The sequence below is a fragment of the Homarus americanus genome, unplaced genomic scaffold, assembly GCF_018991925.1.
Source record: "Homarus americanus isolate GMGI-L3 unplaced genomic scaffold, GMGI_Hamer_2.0 scaffold19691, whole genome shotgun sequence".
In the NCBI taxonomy this organism is placed as follows: Eukaryota; Metazoa; Arthropoda; class Malacostraca; order Decapoda; family Nephropidae; genus Homarus; species Homarus americanus.
The window spans coordinates 93960-117663 of NW_024733818.1; the positions used below are offsets into that span (position 1 = coordinate 93960).

Genomic DNA, 23704 nt, shown 5'->3' on the forward strand with positions numbered 1-23704 from the left:
ATATATATATATATATATATATATATATATATATATATATATGTGTGTGTGTGTGTGTGTGGATGGGTGGGTGTACTGCCGTAACATACTCAGGGTATACCAAGATGTCTCACACACACACACACACCTCATTGTTGGATGGGGATACAGGAACATTTGGCAATATAGTAATCATTGTGTTGTCTGTTGAGTGAACACCTGTCTACCTTCACCACATTTCACTCTCCAATTCTTATCAAGACAGCGGAAATCCCTCTTCCTTCCTCTCTCCTTTCTTCCCTGCCTTCTTTTCTCCTTCCCGCCTTCACTCTCTCTCTCCTTCACTCTTTGTCTCCTTCCCTCCCTCCCACCCCCCAACTTCGACAATAGACACAAAATACGGAGGAGGGAGTGGCAGTGTCCTCCCCCATCCCATCCTCCTTGCTGCGGGAGGAGTGTGCAGGAGACAGCTGAGCCAAGGATTAAGGATGTTCCCTAAGACTGTGTGGCGTTCAGCTGGTCTCTCCTTCCAGGTCTCCCACACACACACTCCTCTCCTGACTCATGACGGAGAGAAAACGGGAAGAAGGTAAACTGAAGAAAATAAACAAAAGAGGAATTAAAAGGGGAAATGAAAATTGCTGGATGCGTCTTGGAACGTTTCCTCTTCAGCACCTGTGAAGCTTGTGGAGGAGGAGGTACTGTGTGAGAGGTGCGAGATTACACGAGCTGGAGAGAGCTGTGGTGTCGGCAGACTCGTGATGATGAAGAGTTTTGGTGGGAGACGAGAATGGTCTAACCACACCTCCATGGGTCTAACGAAGGTGAGGCCAGGATGAACTCTGACCTTTATGGTTAGCGGTGTTGGCTATTTGAAGAGAAAATAGGGCGGGGGGATGGGGAGGTGAGCTGCGTCCTGGGGGGAAAAGGGGAAATGAAAAGGACAACACGAAATATGCGGAGCTTGGTGTTACCTAAGTGACTTTCAGGGCGAGAGAGAAACTTTTAGGGTGTAGATCACAGTTTCCGTAACACACACTCACAAATATAATAGCTGCTACTGTAGAAGAGCTGCAGTGCAAAACCTGTAGAAGGTGTAGAGGAGAAAGTTGTAAAGAAGATGAGATAATTCAACCAATAGCTAGCTCCCTTGTGTGGCAAAGGTGCAACCACTCGAGAAAGACGAAATGCCAGTTATAAGACGGTGGTAACAGACTGTAGTGTATAGCCAGTCGAAGCCTCTTAAGTGAAAAGAAGTGTTTGTCGTAGTGTTTCCTGTGAACCCTTATTAACTATATGCACTGGGGAGGGTGGAAGGCAGACACAGTTTTATGAGTATCAAGTTTCAACGAGACACGTGAGACAGAGGAACCACCACACCTTAGGTTACTTACGCAGCGAATATGCTTACTCAGGGCGTCTTGACGTAGTGGGGATGACTAATAGAAACTTCTAGACCAGAGAAGCAATAGTAATTAACTTAATTAATTAATGAACAATCAGGTGAGGATCGTCATAATGCATGAATACACATAAAACAAATAAGTAACAGATTACACACACACACACACACACACACACACACACACACACACACACACACACACACACACACACACACACACACACACACACACACACACACACACACACACACGTCTATTTTTTCAGGTATACAAGTCTTCCTATAATATGACCTATTATATGGTACAGGGTAGATGCTGCAAATGGGCATACAAGTGTGCGTGTACTGCCCTAATATATTCAGGGTACAGCAAGTGTTCCATATCACGAGCGAGAGGATGTCACTATCTCTCGCTCTCTCTCTCTCTCTCTCTCTCTCACACACACACACACACAGTGAGTGAGTCAATATGTCAAAAGTGATGTTCAGTGAATGTGCGAGTTAATAACCCATGATCAGTGCCCACAGAGCTAGCTGACGCACACAAAAATAAAGACAATCACCACCAGAATGAAACAGAAAAATAGACACGGATTCCAGTAAGAGAGTCCGGCGGGCCACAAGTTAGGACCCAAACTTTGGTCTACACCTGCCCTGGTGGGGAGATAAATCTCTCCCTTCAGAGATGTTTCCCCGCGGGTTTTAGGGGAGTTTCTGCGGTACCTGATACACAATTAGGAAAGCCCGGCGCGGATATCAGTGGCGGGGGAATTACCCACCAAAGGGAGGAGGAAATTGGGGGAGAAGTGAATATTGCACGCAGGGATATTGATGTCTCGGGGAGGTAAGCTTCGGTACACACCAGGATGCAGTTGTCTGGTCTTCTCGGGTCATTCCTGGGTCATACAGCTCGTTAGGGGATATAGTCTCATAACCACTTGTGTACGGGATCCCCTCTGTACTGAACAAAATCATCTGGACTAAACCAAATAAAATATTAAATGTGGAGTCCCCGTAATGAAAGGGTTAACTCAGGGTGTGAGTGTTGTGTTTGTGGCCCTGGGACCGCTCAGTCCTGAAGTATTGATAATTGTATGTTGTGTGTCACGTGATACAGACTAAGTCAATAAATCTAACATTTACGAGGAAAAAATATTGTAGGAACCTTTGAACATTCGACTAGAACAACGGGGTTAAGAAAAAAAGCTCCCGGAAAAACCTAACCTAACCTAACCTAACCTAACGTAAGAATTATAATACTTGTCTATCAGACCAAAGCTGTCCAGTCCAGAGTATTAACGGAATATAAGGAAGAGTTTAGTGTTCCTTTAGCAAACTTGTTTAACATATCATTAAAAAACGCTTTCTAGTACCTAGAAACTATACAGAGAAGGATGACAAGACCACTCCTGGGCATTAGGAACCTTGAGTATTGGGACAGATTAAAGCATCTGAATTTGCACTCCCTCGAGAGACGTAGAGTGACGAGCGATATGGTTGAGGCGTATAAATGGATGTCAGGGTTAAACAAAGGAGATACAACAAAGGTTCTTAAATTATCTAACCTGGAACGAACTCGTAGTAATGGTTTTAAATTAGACAAATTTAGATTAAGGCGTGAAATAGGTAAACACTGGTTTAGAAATAAAGTATCGGGTGAGTGGATCAAGTTACCAACCATCATCATTAATTCGAACACGCTGGGTAGTTTCAAATATAGGTTGGATGGATATATGAGCGATAGGGGTTGGGTGTAAACGGGACTGCCCAGTAGGGGCCAATAGGCCCACTGCAATTTCCTCCATTCTTATGTTCTTAAGAACAAATAGTAGTAAACAGTGGAGTAGGCGCACACCTATCTAAGTTGACCCACTCAAAATGACACCTGGCCCAACAAAGGACAGGCAAGGGTTAATGAGTCCTCACCTTCGTGTTAATCAAAGGACAGGCTCAGTGACCCGGGAAATACAATATACTGTATACTGCACTCCAGCAAGCAGGAGACGCGCCGAGACACACCTACAGGATGAACTAGATAAAATCTATTTTGGGAAAAGGTACAGTTCTTGTGACCTTGAAAAAACAAAAACATAAATGGGGCTCTTACAAGGAGCCGACATCATTCTCATTCTGATTCTCATCTGATATCCAGCTCAGATTCCAACCAGATACAAACAGGCGCGAGTCTCGACCCGAACGGGGGTTGGACCTCTCTCCTCGGCCGTGAGCAAGGCTCGGCAGGTCTCGAGGCCCCATCTTGCTGGGTCTCCCACAATGTACACACGAGTCATTATCACAGCGGTGATCCTAGAGTGAACTACTGTGGTAGGAAGTGTATCCATGTTCATGTTTTATGTGTAAAAGTAAATTGTCAGTCAAAATTCGCAGTGCAATCCGTTCACTGGTAACGACATAGTACTGAACTGTGCAAGTGTTCTATGAGAAGTAATGACAAGTGATCAAACAGTTAACTAAATAACTAACTATGTATTGTAGAAATGTTGTTTATAACACCCAAGACCATATTCTATTGTAATGACACACTCACACAAGCACGTTACTATTGTCCTCACTTTGCAATCCCTCTTATTATAAATTCTCACTACATATTCATAACAAGATTCCCCCCCTTACACTAAGACCTCACCTAACCTTAAAGTCAATAACCTGCCTGGTGAGTCTTGGTCCATGTACCCAGAATGACATGTCTGGGAGTGACTATCAATTTTTCAGAGATACCAACGACACCGTTATCAAATTTACCTGCAAAAAAAAAAAAATAATAATAATAATAAAATCAGACCAAAAATGTAATTTATCAGGGAGGAGGAACCAGTTAGTAAGTGACTGAGGAAATAAATAAGAGAAAAAACTAAAACAGTTTTAAGTGGCGTGATAGTTATGAGCGAGGGAGGGAAGGTCACGTGTGTACCCCTCAGACCTTCACATGTGGTTCTGATCAGTGTTAATCATATATTTCCATTAGTTTATAAGACGAAGCGATTAATATTTTCTCCTTAATTGCGGATATTTGGGGTCCACAGTGAGAGAGAGAGAGAGAGAGAGAGAGAGAGAGACTGACATATTAACCGATAGATTTTTCTTCAGTATAATAATCCATCTCCCTCTGTGACTCAGGGCCAACACACACTCATTCGTTCTTCGTGTGTGTGTGTGTGTGTGTGTGTGTGTGTGTGTGTGTGTGTGTGTGTGTGTGTGTGTGTGTGTGTGTGTGTGTGTGTGTGTGTTGCTCCTCCTTCACAACCTGAATACTTACAATTAAAAATAGCTTCCTAGCAGACTTCGCCCCAGTTGCTTTTACATGAATATTAACCTAACCTAACCTAACCCCTCCAGGGAGTGTTCGGGTGGTTAATCTTCAAGAGAATTAAGGTAGGGGGAGAATCCTCAAGTGATCCCTGTTCCAAAATATAGGAAAGACCTGTGTGGTGTATCAAATAAACCTTCTTTTGGGTCGATCAGGGGCACGACGACACTCTGGGACCTAACTCAGGACCTGAAGTTTTCGTCCGGGTCGATAAAGTGGTCTAAGTGGAGGTGCTAGTTTAAGTGGTTCCTTACACCATATACTCCCCAGCCTAATTTAACTCAACCCTCACCTAATTTAACCTAGTCTAATCTAGGTTAGGTTAGGTTAGGCTATTTTAAAGTTAGGCCGAGCTTGGTTAGCTTGCCTTACTGCCAATTATCTCCCATGAAAATATTCTATGTTTATTGATACATTATTGTAAGTAATCCCGGGAGGCTACCCACCATGACTATGCTCCCTCCCATCACACCTCAGGTCGCTGCTGGTACTGTGCTCGTGGACGCTGTGGCTCTGTCCACACACACACACACACACACACACACACACACGGCAGATCAGTGTGACAGTGACGGTCAAGTAACACGCTACACGCCCGCTGTGATGGCCAAAACCTTCCACAATCTTCTCAAGAGATAATTTACCAGCACAATAAAGCTTGGGTGTGTTTTACATGAAAGACGCACAAGACCTGGCGATTTTAGTTAATGCTGCAAGTTTTGTAACTCACACTTTTGTTCTTTCATAAAAAAAGAATCAACCTAAGTTTTTTTGTAGCGGCCGAGTTTGATACAACATCCGCCCGCCTTCAGTCTTAAAGGTTGCTGATTCGTGCCCGGAGCACCCCCAAGCCATCCATCTGTGAGGAGGTGCCTATGGTTACAACTGAGAATGTGAGGACGGTCGAGTGCAGTGCCGGCAGTGTACACAATTTCCTTGCTTACCGCACTATAGCAAACGGACCGCCAGGTACAAAAGACCCCATTCATAACATTACTTAGCAGTAAAACACTAAACACTTGACCTTACTGGCCAGTGTCCAGAGAAACAGCTCTCAAAACCCAAACAATTACGTCCACAAAACCTGTAAGAAGACTTGAGGGCCAGGAGCGGCTGTACCATTACGTGTGTCTTGTATATCACAGAGGTGGATGACAGGCGAGACTTACTGTCTTCCTGAAATTGTGTTTCCTTGGTAATGGAGGCCAGAGATTTACTGCCTCCTCTGACCTGCCGCCTCCTCTGACCTGCCGCCTCCTCTGACCTGCCGCCCCCACTAACCTGCCGCCTCTGACTCACCCGCCTCCTCTGACCTGCCTCCTCTGACCTGCCGCCTCCTCTGACCTGCCGCCTCCTCTGACCTGCCGCCCCCACTAACCTGCCATACCCCTAGGTTTCCTCCCACCACCCATCCTGTATCCTCGCCCCCACCCTGCTGAAGCCCTAATGGTCCTACTTCTAATGGTTATATTTGTTCTTATAGGTTGGGCCTACAAGGACAGGGACCTTTCCAGACCAGGTTATATTAGAACTGGGATTTGTTAAGACTGAAGCCTATTATGAATGAGGCCTTAATGGAGTGGGGTCCATTAGAACGGTAGCCTTGTAGTATTGGAACCTATTTGGGCTGGGTAGGATCGATTAGGTTTGGGGTTTATTAGAACTGGGACCACCTAGGACTTTGGTCTCTTAGTAATGGAGTCTATCAGAACTGGTACCTCCTAGAACTGGGGTCTCTCGGAACTGGAACTTCCTAGGATTGGGGTCTATCAGAACTGAGACCTCGAAGAACTGGGGCCGCATATTAGGGCTGGGGACCATATGTCTAAAAACACAACATAGTCTGGTGCTAGAGGGGCATATGTGTGTACTTTTCTTTACAGGTATCATATTTGGCACACACACCCTTCTCTCTTCCCCTTCTCTTCCCCCTCTCCCTTTTCCTTCACCCTTTTCCTTCACCCTTCTTCCCCTTTCCCCTGTCCACCGTCCTTTTTTCCTTTCTCCCTTTCCCCTTTCACTTTTCCTTCCCTCCTTTCTTCTCCCCCTCTTTACCTTCTCCCTTCTCCCTTTCCCCTCCCCTCATCTCCTCACATACACTTCACTCAAACAAACAACTTGAACAAATTTCCGCTCGACTGTACAAGTTGAATAAGAGTGGCCAAGAGACAAGAATCATCCAGACCAGATCATCAATAATCATCCAGACCAGATCATTAAGAATCATCCAGACCAGATCATTAAGAATCATCCAGACCAGATCATTAAGAATCATCCAGACCAGATCATTAAGAATCATCCAGACCAGATCATCAAGAATCATCCAGACCAGATCATCAATAATCATCCAGACCAGATCATTAAGAATCATCCAGACCAGATCATTAAGAATCATCCAGACCAGATCATTAAGAGTCATCCAGACCAGATCATTAAGAATCATCCAGACCAGATCATCAAGAATCATCCAGACCAGACGAATGTGTCTCTAATTTGAATAATATTTTGTTGATTTACTGAAATATAATACATATATTTTATTATTATTATTATTATTATTATTATTATTATTGCATATTTGTGTTTCTATTAGTGCATAACGATGATAATAATAATAATAATAATAATAATAATAATAATAATAATAATAATAGACGTTTATCACTAACCACAAGGTATAAATAAAATCAGATATCACAACACAATAAAACACTAGAAACACATAAGAACTTATAAGACAAACTGGGCTGTATATCCTCCAATCAATGAAATAACAACAATAATTCAAAACACCATTGGTCGAAACATGTAAACACGAGAGTTAAACAGTCAAGCATGTGGTGTGTTGACAAGGGGAGAGAGAGAGAGAGAGAGAGAGAGAGAGAGAGAGAGAGAGAGAGAGAGAGAGAGAGAGAGAGAGAGAGAGAGAGAGAGAGAGAGAGAGTCTGTTGTGCGTATGTAACGGCTGTCAGTCATATAATAGTTCTGACAAGTGTCTGATTGACTGTCACGTCAGACTGTCCAGCCAGCAACACCCCCCGCTGATCGTCATGCATGAGTTAGTTTCAATAAAGACAATGCTTGACAGTCATGCAAGGGAAGGTTGCCATCTCAGTAGTCTGTCCGAGTCGCATATTGTGAAGTGGTTACAACTGGAGTGGTTCTAACGGGAGTGGTTCTAACTGGAGTGGTTCTAACTTGGTGGTTCTTGCTGGAGTGGTTCTAATTTGAGTAGTTCTTGGGGGAGTGGTTCTGATTGGAGTGATTCTTGCTGGAGTGGTTCTAATTAGAGTAGTTCTTGCTGGAGTGGTTCTGATTGGAGTGGTTCTAAATGGAATGTTTCTGACTGGAATGGTTGTGTTTGGAGTAATTCTAACTGGAGTGGTTCTGACAGGAATGGCTGTAATTGGAGTGGTTCTGGCTGAAGTCGTTCTAATTGGCGTAATGTGATCAAGACCCAGTAGTTGTCGCTGACACAACACATAGTTAACGAGCTGCTTACCCTGAGGAGGGCCTGGCAACTCCCCAACTGCACTGGTTAACTATTACCCGTGGAACTGTTAATTGATTTCCTGCCAGGTGCCAGTTATGTACGGTGTGGTGCTCGATACTGCACTCGATCACGTCCACTTCCCCAACAGTAAAGTTAGGTACCCATTCACAGCTGGGTACTGATTGGTTGTAATGTTGGTAGCTGTTCCAACAAGCACCCTGATTGGTTGTCATGTCTCGTGTAGGTCCAATAAGCACACTGATTGGTGTTTAAGTCCTGGTGGCTGCGTTCAATATGCTCGTTGATTGGTTGTCAAAACTGGAGTGGTCACAATATCAGTTCTGATTGATTGAGAAGATTGGAATAGTCCCAATATCCGCTCTGATTGGTTGAGACGATTTGAGTAGTCTCAATATCCACTCTGATTGGTTGACAAGCCTGGAGTAGTCCCAGTATCCGCTGTGATTGTCTGTCAAGTTTAAGATCGATTCACTTAGCCCTGGCTTATGGCCGTTGAGTGACCTGGTAAGAGGTGTGTGTACTGACCTAACTAATATTGGGTATATATACACTATATAAAGCCAAGTGTGGGGATACAATCAACATATACCAAAAAGATTAGCATAATATGACCAGATATGTTTGTGTATATAAAACATTAAATATATTATTGTTTTTTTTTTCTAATCACACTGCCTATCTATAAATCGTCTGTCTGTCTGTCTGTCCGTCTGTTTATTGCGAGTGTTTCTTCTTGTTAATAATAAATAAATAAAATCGAGAATAATGTACATAAAAAGGTTGTATATTTACCTGACAATACTTTAATTATCTCAGCTGGAAACATTTCTTATTGTCATATCGGTCTTGGGTGGAGAGAGAGAGAGAGAGAGAGAGAGAGAGAGAGAGAGAGAGAGAGAGAGAGAGAGAGAGAGAGAGAGAGAGAGAGAGAGAGAGAGAGAGAGAGAGAGAGAGAGAGAGAGAGAGAGAGGCATATGATTAAAAAAAAAGGAGGAGGAAAGGTAGGTAAAGGTGTGAGAGAGGTGGTGAGGGGAGGTGAGGTGAGGGGAGGAGAGAGAGTGTGAGGGGCGGATTTTGGCAGCCGATGTAATGCATGTTATTGGGAGAAAGTTCTTTATAGTGGTGTTGTGTAGTGGTGGTGGTGTGTAGTGGTGGTGGTGTGTAGTGGTGGTGGTGTGTAGTGGTGGTGGTGGTGTGTAGTGGTGGTAGTGGTGTGTCACATTCACCAATGGCGTCGTTTAATTTCATAAGATAATATTCTTTAAATATAAATTAAACACAGATTTACACATATTACGTCGATTTTTGTTTTTGTCTTAATTTCAGGTCCAATAATACTGATCACACTTACTACACTATTAGCACAATGGCTTATATCAGTGTTTTTATTGTTGAGAAATGAGCAATAATGAATCGATAAGAAGTTCACAAGTTGGTAAGGTTCTTCGCTTTGCATGCACGCGAACACACACACACACACACACGCGCACACACACGCGCACACGATACTGTCAAGTACGTCCACCATGGAAAAGTAGAAAATTTTTCAAGTCAGAATGTAGTAAGTCTCCCCCCTCTCTCCCTTAATCCCTCCTTCACCTCTCTCTCTTTCTCCCTCCTCTCTTTAATCTTTCTTTTATTTACGTTATACTTCACTCCCTCTTGCACCCCATGACTCCTACTTTTCTCCGTCCCTCCTGCACCCCCTCTCTCCCTCTTTCTCTTCCCCCTCTCTCTCTGCCCCACTCCTTTCCTTTACAGTATAATCTGATTAGGATATGATGGCTGGAGTTATGGTGTTGACGGTGGTGGAGTCGGGAGTATCAAGAACGTAAACACCGACACCGTGGCTGGCCAGTAATTGACACACGGACAGTTTGACGTACTTGGTGAATGTTGTTTTTGTTTTTTGTTTTTGGCGAAGGATAATTGACGGATTAGCCTCGTTGGTGATTATATATTAAATGATCACATGCCTGAAGATTAACCACCCTAACGCTTTCTTGCACGGTAGAGGTTAGGTTAGGTTCATATCGAGTATAGATTAATTCATGATCACAGTTTGCGAATATTTCTCCAAATGATGTGAAGTCAAGGAAAAATCTGAGTTTATCAGCGTGACGATTTTCAGCCTAATTGGAGCACATATCGGGGACCGTTTCGCCAATAACATATTTTCCTCGGACACGCAATAAACATCGAACCTAACCTAACCTTAGCCATATGACACGAAGATGAGAAGTGTCCAAACACAGGCGGTATTGACTTGTAAATTAATTTGGATTAGATAAGGCTAGGTTAGGTTTGATTAGGTTGGGGTAGGTTAGGTTCGAGGTCAGATAGATTAGGTCAACAGGATTAATGATGACGGAACTATGCATATAAAGTTTCTGTATAGTCAGTCGAAATAAAGGTAATATAATTTATTTTCATGTAATAATTGATGGTGAATATATTACAGTATGGTAGTATTAACAGCAGGTATCGTGGTCACGTACAGCCAATCCGAAAGGCATCGAGACGCCACACGACCGAAAGAATATGAAACATGGCACGAAAACCAAACCAACCCAACTAGTTATCGCTCATTTATCTCTTGCCATTTCTTACTCTGTTTCTTCTCTTTCTCAATTTTTTATTTCTTTCTCTCTCCCTCACGGTTTATCTTTAATAAATATACAAACAGTCGCTTCCTATTGTACAAGCTAACTAAAAAAACAAACAAATTCTTTTTATAAATCTGCTGTCATCTTAGATGTTGTTGTTGACAGGTTGTTGACAGGTTGTTGTTATGACGACACAAAAATATTTTAAGGTTGTTATCCTATACACAAAATTTTCTCTCATCATTCTTATTTTTTCTTTAAACTTTTCATCGTATTTGGTAATCTCTAGCCCGGAGATTACATTTACATTAAATTTATATTTTTTTCTCCAGGAACAATGTCTCTCCTTGAAATGCTTGCTATGATATAACACTATTTTGGGGCGTTTTTTGTTACCGGATTTAAAAGAGCGTTCTGAAAAAATAATTAAAAGGTTCTTCTTCCACATGTGTAAGAGAGAGAGAGAGAGAGAGAGAGAGAGAGAGAGAGAGAGAGAGAGAGAGAGAGTGTGTGTGTGTTAGGGAGGTCCCTGTGGGTTAGTGAGGGAGGTCTCTGTGGGTGAGTGAGGGAGGTCCCAGGGGTGAATGAGGAAGGTCCCCGTGGGTGAGTGAGGGAGGTCCCAGTGGGTGAGTGTGGGAGGTCCCCGTGGGTGAGTGAGGGAGGTCCCAGGGGTGAATGAGGAAGGTCCCCGTGGGTGAGTGAGGGAGGTCCCAGGGTAAATGAGGGAGGTCTCTGTGGGGTGAGTGAGGGAGGTCCCAGGGGTGAATGAGGAAGGTCCCCGTGGGTGAGTGAGGGAGGTCCCAGTGGGTAAATGAGGGAGGTCCCTGTGGGTGAGTGTGGGAGGTCACTGTAGGTGAGTGTGGAGGTCCCTGTAGGTGAGTGAGGGAGGTCCCAGTGGGGAGTGAGGGAGGTCCCAGCAGGTGAGTGTGGGAGGTCCCCGTAGGCGAGTGAGGGAGGTCCCAGTGGGTGAAAGAGGGAGGTCCCTGTGGGTGAGTGAGGGAGGTCCCCGTAGGTGAGTGAGGGAGGTCCCAGTGGGTGAATGAGGGAGGTCCCTGTGGGTGAGTGAGGGAGGTCACCATCACACGTCCCCCTAAGGTCAAGGGGTGCACCTAGCCTCTCACAAGGTATCACACAGCTTTAAGTTGCGAGTCTTATAACGAACACGGTGAAGGAAGTCTCCTATAGGCTGCCCCACTTATATCGTGCAGGTGACGTGGCCTCTTATCAGGAAGGTAAAGATAGATGGGAAGATGGACTGATTAGTTATAATTAAAACAGTAATTAACACAGGTGTGGAGGACTCACCCATCTACACTGGGTTCTTATATTTCTGCGAGAGAATGATTTAGTTAAAGGTCACTGAGATATGACGGAGTCAATGAGGTAAACATACACAAGGTTTATTAACGATGATGATTGTGATGATGACGGCACCGACGACCCGCGCACATGCTAAGTTACGCGTCATCTTCAGCAGGCAAACAAAAAAACTCTGGATAGAGATCGGTGGAAATAATGGTAGATGGATGGTTAAGGACGGGCCAACAGACAGACAGACAGACATATAAGTAACTTGATCTAAATTAGCTTAACCGAGTCAAACCTTAACCTAAGCTAACCATGAGAGAGCGAGAGAACTTCGATGTTAAGGCACAGGTGATGATCTCTTTCTCCCTTTCTCTCTCTTTTCTCTCATTCTCTTTCTTTCTTATTCCCTATTAGACTTTTACCTTATTTTGTCTTTTCTCTGTTCATTTCTATCCTTCTGCTTTCTCTGTTTCCTATCCCCAACCAAACCCACTCTGATACTCTCTCTCCACCATGTAAAAAAAAAAAAATGCGATCATCAAGGCAGTTCTCGGTGACTGGTCAAATAGGCCACAAGTCCTAATGGGCCCCAATCATAATAGGCCCCAGTTATAATACACCTTTCTCCTAAAACACCTCAGGCCTAGTTAGTCTCACTTCTATTATATCCCAGTCTTAAGAAAACAAGTCGTAAAAAGTTTATGGTCCTTATAATACCGAGTCACAATAAAAGGCCCCAGTGCCAATAGATCCCAGCAATAATAAACCCCAGTTTTCATAGGGCCCAGTCATAATAGGGCTCCCACCTAATCCAGGTCTAACAGGCTCCAACCTTCGTGGCCTGGGTAAATCATGTTATTCTAGATAAGGTAAGGTAAGGTAAGGTAACTTAAAAATGTGCAACCATTACACCAGTAGCCTATGAGGACTGGGGTCTGTTTATGAACCTATTAGAACAGGGATCTATTACACATCTGGCCAATTCGGATTTGGGCCTATTAGGACTGGATCCCATTACACCTGGAGCCTATTAGACCAGTGGCGTATAAGGATTGGGGCCCATTAGGATTAGGGACCACTAAGACTGGGGCCCATTTGAGCTTCAATCACGCCCAGTCCACCACACACACCTGCACCAGGAGCTTCTAGTTGCCTCCAATAAGAACTGAGGAGGATGTTGGTGGCTTCAGGTTTGTGAGGAGGATGTTGGTGGCTTCAGGCTTCTTAAAGTTTGGAATGGTGGAGGTAGGTGAGTGAGGGAGAGGTTTTGGTGGAGGTCCACTTACCAAACTCTCTCTCTAACTCACCTACCTTCACCACAACCTCTCCATCACTCACCTACAGTACCACCACCACCACCTCTCCACCAATCACCTTCCTCCACCACACACTCTCCATCACTCACCTACCTCCACCACCACCTCTCCATCACTCACCTTCCTCCACCACCTCCCTCCATCATCCACCACCACCTCCATCACCACCTACCCACCACACCTCTCCATCACTACACACCACCACCACCTCCTACCCACCCTCCACCACCAACTCCCCATCAATCACCTTCCTCCACCACCACCTCTCATATCCTCCAACCACCACCTCATCACCACCTCCTCCACCACCACCTCTCCACCACTCACCTACCTCCACCACCACCCTCTCCATCACTCACCACCACCACTCCATCACTCACCTACCTCCACCACACACTCTCCATCACTCACCCTCCTCCACCACCATCTCTCCATCACTCACTTAACACAATTTACGTCTTACAGCCTCGCCAAGATTCCCTGCAGACCGAACGTAACCTCTCAATTTTTCAGTCTTTCCATTCAGAGGATCTTTATCACCCTCTGCCTCTCAGTTCTCCAGGAAGCAGAGAAAAGAGTTAACCACTGGGTTTTCTACAATAGTCTGGCCAGCTTGTGTTGATGGCCTGTGAGCTGAACGGTTACCGGTAAGTCTTATGAAGATAGATTTTCAAAGATATATGAGTTCAAGTAAAGGTATTGATAATGAAACAGTTCATTTAGCCAGAAAAATACAGATACAGAATGGATGATTATAATGATAATATTGACATGACTGAGTCGATCTGAGCTCTCTTAGTGGCACCTGATATATACTGTACATTTATCACACGCGGTAAGGTCGTGGTCTAGATGGTGGCTTCGAAATTTGGCGTTAAAAGTTCGCCACAATATAATGTTCTTCCACCTTAATTTGGGAAAAATATTATATTTGTGTCTTCTGGGGAGGTGGAGAGCCAATAGCTGGACCTCCTGGACCACCACCTCCCTCAAAAATATAACCGCTAAAGGCCATCCATACTGCACAATAAGACACGAGTCACTAAAATCAACATTTTCTCCGTCCGTAAGTGAATGATTGAGTCAAGAGTGACGTAGAGAGCTGCCACCGAAGCTAAAACCAGGTTGACATATTCAACTGTTAAGGAAGTTTAACATATCATAATAATTATCATTACAAGGAAATGACAGTCACAAATAAACTGCTGTTTAGAGAACGTCTCTCGAAGACCCAAAAAACATAGAGATGACAAAATTTCTGAACAAATAATAACAGCGTCTTTTCATTCACATGGTGGGAAGGTGTGTGTACAGTATCACAGACCATAAATTTTAGTCATCTTGTGTCGCCTCCTCACACCCTCCGGTTAGTTAAGTCCAATTAATATCAGTCCTCAGGCCGCATGGGTCCCAGTCCTAATAGTTAGGTTAGGTTATACCAGCCAGCCAGCCACGACTGTAAATAATAATCTAAACTTAGTGTGTGTGTCTCCCTCTCTTCATCCACATTTATTATTTAATTTTTCTCTCCTTTTCACCACATTCATTCTCACTCTTACTATACCCTCACCCTCATGGCCAGTGGTCGCCCTCACACAGGTGGCGCCGCACCATTGTCTCCCGAAAATTATATGCCAGCAACACAAAAGCAAAGAAATGTATCTGAACGTCCTTTCCCATGTTCTTATCCAGGAAATTACACTTACCTTTGGCTGTGTGTGTATACCATATTCCTCTGTCCTCAACAAGCTTTACTCTCATCCCCGATGTTCAGTATCTCTCTCTCTCTCAATTCCCTCTAATCTAACCCGTGTCTTCCTCTTGACCTGATCAGCTCACCTCAGGTACGTTTGATCATCTCTTCCTCCTCTCGTCGTACCACATGACTAAGGCGTCTCAGTGTTGCCTCTCTCATCTTATTGCTTATACATGTCCCACTTGCTCTCTCAACCTGCCCTTGAATGACACTCTCACTATCCCTCACAACATCCTCATCTCACCTCTCAACAAGCTCTTCCACGGTGCCTAAGTCTGTGCTCTTTACAACAACATTTCACGCACACAAGGATAAAGTAAGTGGGAGCAATATCCCTTATAAGAGATATGGTCACCGACATCCACTGTTCCGAGAAAGATTGAAAACTTTCCATTGAATACTATTTATTTTCTTTCATCTTGGTCAATAGAATGCTAGTGCGAGCTAATAAATTCTCTGTCGTTGTTGTCATATGATAAATATATCAACATACCTCCTCACGAAATATAGAATGTTCAGGTAACAAATATCTGGACACAAATAACACATTCCTCCCCTTCAGGCATCCCCCCACAATTCTACCGCCCTTCGTCATTCTCAGCAATTTGCAGCCAATCAGAGCAACTGGCATGTGGGGAGGAATCTTGCCTCAGCCAATAAACAGGTCGAAAATACCAGTCCTTATGTTCTCACTGGGCAGCCTTCTCCCGGTGATGATTGTTTTTGGAAGAGAAATTGAATATCTTCCTTGTTCTCAATCCTGATGAACACTTTATTTTTATTAGGGTGATGAGGGAAAGCTGTGTGAAATTCCCAATGTATAAACCTGTCTGACCACACTCTCTTTACCTCCCTCCAACACCCATATCTTCCCTCCTTTCCTCCCTCCAACACCAATGTCCTCTCTCCTTTCCTCCCTCCAACACCCATTTCCCTTTTCCTTCCCCCAACACACACATATCTCCCTCACTTTCTTCCTTCCTCCCCCTCTCCCTCACTCTCTCCATCACCCTCGTCACTCTCCCTCCCTCCATCCAACACCCTTGTCCTGGAGAGCCACTTCCCCTCAGCCGTGATCAACATTACTGTATGTTTACGTCTGAGAGGAGAGGTGCTAAGAGTGTTATTCATGTCATTTAAGACCTGTGATGAAAATTCCCTCTCATTCCCTCATTTCCCCCTCACTTTTCTCTCCCCCTTCCCTCACCTTCTTCCCTCCCATACTCCTCATCTTCTTCCCTTCCATCTCCTTCCTCATAGTCTCCTCTCCCCTCTTTCTCACATTCCTCCTTCCCCTCCCTCTCACCCCCCCCTCCCTCTCACCCCCCCTCCCTCTCACCCCCCATCCCTTCTACCCATAATTTCACCCATTAATAAGACCACAGTTAAGTCCTCATCCATACTTACGAGAGACCAAACTACCTCATTCTTCTCATCTTATAAACTGCTTGTACTTCTCGCTACATCTGCCAATCTTGATTTTCTCCGTTATTCCAGTGCACGTGAGGATTAGACACCCTAGCTTATTTCACCTTAAGATTAACCCTCCTAAACCCCTAATTTAAACCTAACATAAACCTAACCAAACCTAACCCCCGCCCCCAGTAGCGGTAGGGAGTTTAATCAAGTGAAAACCTGGCTTGGAGAAGAGGCGGTGATCGGGCAGCTCTCCGTCAGAGTCACCAGGCCGGGTGACTTCACCACTTTTATTTCACCAAGAAAAAAAAAATGTAGCTGTAAATTTTAGGGAACAATTACGTCTTCATGGAGCCTCGTTAGTCAGCAGGTGGTGGAGTGGTTAGCTGATGGTGTAGAGGCAGTAGGGGGGTCATGTGAGAAGGGGAGGAAGAGAAGGGGAGGAAGAGAAGGAAGGTGTGTGGAGAAGGATGAGGAGAAGGAAGGTGTGTGGAGAAGGATGAGGAGAAGGAAGGTGTGTGGAGAAGGATGAGGAGAAGGAAGGTGTGTGGAGAAGGATGAGGAGGAAGGAAGGTGTGTGGAGTGCGGCGCAGACCACTACAGGCGCGTGGGGAAAGAGAGTTGTTCCTCCACCACACCCTTCTCTTTCACACTCACTCCCGCACGCCCACACACACCCACAAGCTCTCTTTCCCTCTCCCTAGTCCACTCTCCCTTGTCTTCTCCCTTGCCCTCTTTCCTGCCTTCTCTCCCTCTGTCAGCTTCCTGCAGGACCTGGTAAGATGCACTTATGCCTCGTTTACACACACACACACACACACACACACACACACACACACACACACACACACACACACACACACACACACACACACACACACACACACACACACACACACACACACACACACACACACTGTATAACCTCATCTCTTGTATAATTATCATCTACTTCCATCTCGCTCTCCCTCTGTTCCGCGTCACTCTGTCTCTCCCTGTCTGTCTTTCTGTCCTTTTCTACTTGCATTTGCTGTCTGTCTGTTTCAGTGTGTTTCTCTGTCTGTCTGAGTCTCAATACCTGTCTATGTCTCTTGGTGTATGTCTGCGTTTGTTGTGTCTGTCCATCTGCCTGTCTCTTGAGGTACGTTTATCTACCTCCTTCACTCTCCCTTGCCTCCATCCTACCTCAGCCTCGCCTCCTCCCTGCCTCAGCCTCGCCTCCACCCTGCCTCAGCCTCGCCTCCACCCTACCTAGCCTGCACCCCTACCTCAGCCTCGCCTCCTCCCTGCCTCCAGCCTCGCCTCCACCCCCTCAGCCTCGCCTCCACCCTACCTCAGCCTCGCCTCCTCCCTGCCTCAGCCTCGCCTCCACCCTACCTCAGCCTCGCCTCCACCCTACCTCAGCCTCGCCTCCACCCTGCCTCACCTCACCACCACCAACGCTCCACCCCACTCCACCAACACCCCACTCCACCCTGCCCCACCAACACCCTCTCAAGATTCTGGGAAGCCCTATAGTTAACCCCCTCCCTCAGTTTTAATATGACTCTATAGCTGTATTTATAAAAGTCACCACCCTGTATATTATCATCACTATCAAGTCTATTATCGCATTATTGTTTATATTGATAAAGTTTCAGGATTGTTTATAAAGTGTAAACAGTAGAACTTCCTGTTGTTATGAGGTAACGAGTGTGAGAAACGTGTCCACGCCATCTGCCTCGTGACCAAGGTGGAGGAGTGACGCCCTGCTTAAGTTTCCGTCACTCAATCATGTGTGTGGTGTGTCCAGTATCAGTTTGTATGTGATGTGTTTGCTAGGTATTTGTCTATCAACAATTTGTCTGGTACGTTTGTTTGCTGTATCTAGTGTGAGTTTGTTTGTGTCCAGTATGTGTTGTGTATGATCTATCGGCTATCCCATATGTGTTTGTTTGTGCATTATTTGTCCTGTGAGTGTTAAGTTTGGTTAAGTTAGGTTAGATTAGTTTAGGTTAGGTTAGGTTATTAGGGCTGATATTATAATTATAGTTTGTATTATGATTATCAACATGATCGTTTCTATATACAGACCAAACCCAAGTCGGGGAAAGAAAAATTTATGAAGATTATCGTTATTTTGTATTAATCCTTATTTACCGGCGTCATGATACATATACTGTACTTAAGGAAACGGTACGTCTTATATTCATACATCATTAAGAATAGACGAATGTTATTTTTCCCTTGAACTTATTATTGATGGAGACAAGATGATGATTAGGTCCTTCACTATTACGGTAACAGGCAGATAACAAGACATTCTTAACAATATGTCAACCATCATTTTTAGTCATCCGTTACTAGAGTCTTAAAGAGTTTACACATAATGAATCACAGGTAAACAGAAACTGAAGGTATCAAGTTGAGCAGTAAACACAAACACATCTGCCACGGTACACCCCTCCCTGCCTGGCTCTTACCACGTGACCACCCACCCACCTCTCTTCTTCTCTAACATGTACTATAACTGTAGCAAAATTCAATAATAAAATAAATGAAGATCTAGTTCACACGTAATAAATCTTCCCCCCACCCCGGCCATATGATGACCGATAAACCCCATAATAAAAAAAACATTCACATCAAGACAACGTCAACTGAAATGAATTAAAATTTCACACGTTTACACTCGATATTGACCAAGCAAAATGTTTTACAAGTTTGAGTTATGCCATTTTAGTTGTGGTAGAGCAAAGTACAATTGTTTTCCTTTGTCAAACGTCTTGTTAAGTTAATGAACGGCCAAATCAGATTTTTTAATGACTTGTGTTCGGTGAGCCATGAAACCTAACATGACGTGAAAGCTTCAGCTGGGAGTGAGTAAGTGCTCACCTGCGCTCCAGCACAGTCACAGGTAATTCCTTTACTCCCCCACCCCCACGTATTTCATTAAGCTCGCCCCATTATCAGAAAGGTGAGTTATAATGAGCTAACACGTAATCCCTTCCCCTAGTCGTGCCATATGCTGGAGGTGTGAGCCAGAGGATGTACGAGAGACCAACTTGTCACCTCAGAGAGATTAGTTAGCAGCGAGAGCCTGACACCCCAGAGTGCAGTGCTGTGCTGCAGTACGTGGCCCTCCATCGCCCGCATACACACCCCTCAGTCATCAAAACACGGAGGGGGGAGTGGGGGAAAACAACAGCGATAAGTTTGTGTGGGAGGCGGAGTGCGACCTGCGTTATCACTGTAGGTTAACACGTCTTACTTACCACCTCCATATTTGTTGTTTGGCTTGGTGTAGCCGTGGGTAAGGCCGCAGATGAAGAGCAGCGCCCACAACGCCCACGCCACCATACTCATGCCGCTTCTGGCCACGGTAGAAGAGGACAGAGCTACCATATGTTAGATAGACCCCGCCATGACCAACGATCGATACTACACAACACACACGCGACGGGACCTGCTCGCTATCAAGGCGCGCGGCTCACTGAGACGCTGCTGCCAGTGCCACAGTGACATGCGTGTACGTTCGTGCATGTGTTTGTGTGTATGTACGTGGCTCGCGAGATCATTATGTACCATTACAAACTTACAAAGTAAGTGTTGGAGGGTTAACAATATTATCCACAGGCGGTACAACCACACAAATGTTGCACAAGGATAAACTGAAATGTTAATATATCTTTGTGTACAGTCTAAATGATTTTGTGTATATAAGAGTTCTTTTTTAACTTACAATATAAAAAAGTCCATAAATATTATTAAAGCTTCTTCTTCAGTAGAGTGAAGGTCGGTGTCGTCACTTGACGAGTCTCCGCGAACTGACAGGACGGGAGTCGTCCGCCACCGGAAATGAAGTCGAGCAGATAGAGGAGAGGAACTTGTCCCTCGTCAGGCGGTTCTAACTATCTCTCTCACTATTTATGGACCACCACCAACCTTGACTACTGCAGCCATCACACCCACAATAGGCATACGTGACGTGGGATAGAACAAGCTATTAGTTGGCTAATGTAGCGAATGAGAAATGTACCGAATTTTAACAGTGAAAGAAGATTGTTCGATCAAACACACAAGTAAAATTCAATCTTGTTTGAAGGCTACTGAAGGAGGGAACCAGGGAATGGAACGACACTGAAGTAGTTTTAAGGCGTCAAACTTTGTCAACTAAAACCAAAAACAAACACAGGTAGAAACACTGACCTGGTGTACTCTGTAAAAAAATGACATGAAGAGAATTTTAATGAAGCTCAACAGTCCTGGTCAAAATTAGTGACGGCGAGTGACTAGTGACGAAAAGATGAGGAAAACCAACACAGAGAGACTACTGTGGGAGAACTAGTGGACCACCGTCAGAGGAGAGAGACCACTGTGGGAGAACTAGTGGACCACCGTGAGGGGAAAGAGACCACTGTGGGAGAACTAGTGGACCACCGTGAGGGGAAAGAGACCACTGTGGGAGAACTAGTGGACCACCGTGAGGGGAAAGAGACCACTGTGGGAGAACTAGTGGACCACCGTGAGGGGACCACTGTGGGAGAACTAGTGGACCACCGTGAGGGGAAAGAGACCACTGTTTGAGAACTAGTGGACCACCGTGAGGGAAAGGGCCACTCTGGAGAACTAGTGGACCACCGTGAGGAAAGAGACCACCGTGGGGAGAACTAGTGGACCACCGTGAGAAAAGACCACCGTGGGAGAACTAGTGGACCACCGTGAGGAAAAGACCACCGTGGAGAAACTAGTGGACCACCGTGAGGGGAAAGAGACCACCGTGGGAGAACTAGTGGACCACCGTGAGGGAAAGAGAGCCACTGTGGGAGAACTAGTGGACCACCGTGAGGAAAGAGACCAAGAGTGTGGACCACCGTGAGGGGAAAGAGACCACCGTGGGAGAACTAGTGGACCACCGTGAGGGGAAAGAGACCACCGTGGGAGAACTAGTGGACCACCGTGAGGGGAAAGAGACCACCGTGGGAGAACTAGTGGACCACCGTGAGGGGAAAGAGACCACCGTGGGAGAACTAGTGGACCACCGTGAGGGGAAAGAGACCACTGTGGGAGAACTAGTGGACCACCGTGAGGGGAAAGAGACCACTGTGGGAGAACTAGTAATAAACTCAGATATAAATGTATAGTTATGCTGAGCTGGGCGATGACGTCATACCAGGCCTTAATGGTGAGGCCACGGTTCAGATAAAGGACTTAAGGGATCTGCTGCCATGTGTTGCGGAACGACCCGAGAGGAAAGTAATTTTCTAGGTGTTGGCCGCACGCTTCAGGTCCAACGTAAATGAAATATTTTGACTACAAAAGAATTATGAAACAATAAACAACTTTTGAAAAACATAGTTGAGAACCTAACGTAACATTTGACCAGGTAACTGATGACGTCAGGTGAAGCCGGGAAGGGCGAGTAAATTGCTACATCACTATTTTCTTTTAAGTAAAAACTTCTTATTTCCCCTTCCAGTTTACTGATATAATCATAATTAAATTGTCTGAATTCAGAACCACGATTATAATCTTAACTAAAAATGAGTAAAGTCATTCCTTACAAGTTCCTCTCCTGCCAGCCAACAGTGAGTTGTTTTATATATATAGGTATTGTTTACAGTAGTGTCTCTGGCCGATGCTACTTGTTCCCAAAATAAATTAAGAATGGGTCGTCAGATTTGCAATAAACTTCGTAGGCTTGGTTAACATGTAACACGGTCCAAGTTGTAAGCCTCTGGTAGACCCGCAGCCGTTTTGGTTGCCCACCAAAATTCATCGCCATTGTGAGGCAACTCCACGATGGCTTGAACGGCAGTGTCCTGCACACCGGCACCCAGTCAGGGTTCTTCCCCATCCAAACGGGGGTTAAACAAGGGTGTGTACTGACACCAACTCTCTTTTCCATCTTCTTGGCCGCCTTCCTTACTCGTGCCAGTGCCAATTTAGCCAGCGGGGCGAACATCGAGTACCGGGTGAGGTCTTTTCAACATAAGACGACTCCAGGCAAGAACGAAGGTGTCGGCAGCTTCCATTACTGAACTTAAGTATGCAAACGACCTCATCCTTGTTACTCACACTGAACACGACCTACAGGAGATCAGGAACACCTACACAGACGCGTATGCAAACTTCGGCCTTGAGGTGAAAGTACGTAAGACTCAGATTCTCTTTTAACCTGCCCCTGGTTCAGACACACCTCCACCATCCATCCAGCTTAACGGTACTACCCTCTCTTAATGTTGCCCACTTTTCGGTATCTCGGCTCCCACCTGTCCACCACCGCAGACATCGATAATTAGATTCAGCATCGTATCAGATGTGCATGTTAAGCCTTTAGCAGATTCCGAAATCGTGTTTTCAGCTGAAATTATCTACAAGCTGCACGTATACAGAGCAGTGGTCTTTCCAACCCTGCTATATGGCAGTGAGACATGGGTCATATACAGGAGGCACTTAAAGGCACCTGAAAACTTTCACCAACGTAGTCTACGTTCCATCCTCCGAGTTCGCTGGGAAGACAAGAGAACAAATGGCAGTATTCTTGCTGACACCAACTGTAGGAGCAACGTGGCTACCATTATCCATGAACAACTACATTGGACTGGCCAGATTACCCGCTTGGACGACAGTAGACTGCCAAAGCAGCTATTTTACAGTCAACTAACGAATAGTAAACGTAACGCCGGCGGGCAATTGAAAAGGTATAAGGATAGTCTTAAGACAAACCTGAAAAAGTGCCAAATCGACCCCCTCACCTGGAAGTCGATTACTCCACTTCGTAACGCTTGGAGGAGCACCACACGAGAAGGTGTCAATGCTTTCGAGTTAGCCCGACTGGTAGTAGGTCGTAGGCAGCTACCAAACAGGAAGGTGCTTCCGCCTGGGAAGATATTGGAAGCATAATGTGTTGTCTAATGGTAGACCCTGCTGCCATATACCATCACGAAAATTGTGACCAAGTCCCAGGTTACTGATCTGATTTTCTGCCTCATTTACACACAATTGCAGGGTCTCAATTGTTTCTCTTACTATTGACAACACAACATACATATATTGTTTCTCACTTTTTATTTTTTTTATTTCTTTATTATTAT

At 45.0% G+C, this 23704-nt stretch overlaps 1 protein-coding gene across 3 annotated transcripts in view; it reads right to left on the reverse strand.

Moving 5' to 3' along the window:
* Nucleotides 1-20114, reverse strand: part of LOC121870045 (involucrin-like) — a 90561-nt gene extending 70447 nt beyond the window's left edge. For 2 of the 3 annotated variants that reach the window (XM_042371785.1, XM_042371784.1), the window contains exon 1: nucleotides 19883-20114. In XM_042371785.1, the coding sequence (XP_042227719.1) occupies nucleotides 19883-20012 (130 nt within the window). In that variant the 5' untranslated portion in view covers nucleotides 20013-20114. The remainder of the gene's footprint in view (nucleotides 1-19882) is intronic. The other variant, XM_042371786.1, reaches the window with a different exon arrangement.
* Nucleotides 20115-23704: the final 3590 nt, after the last annotated feature.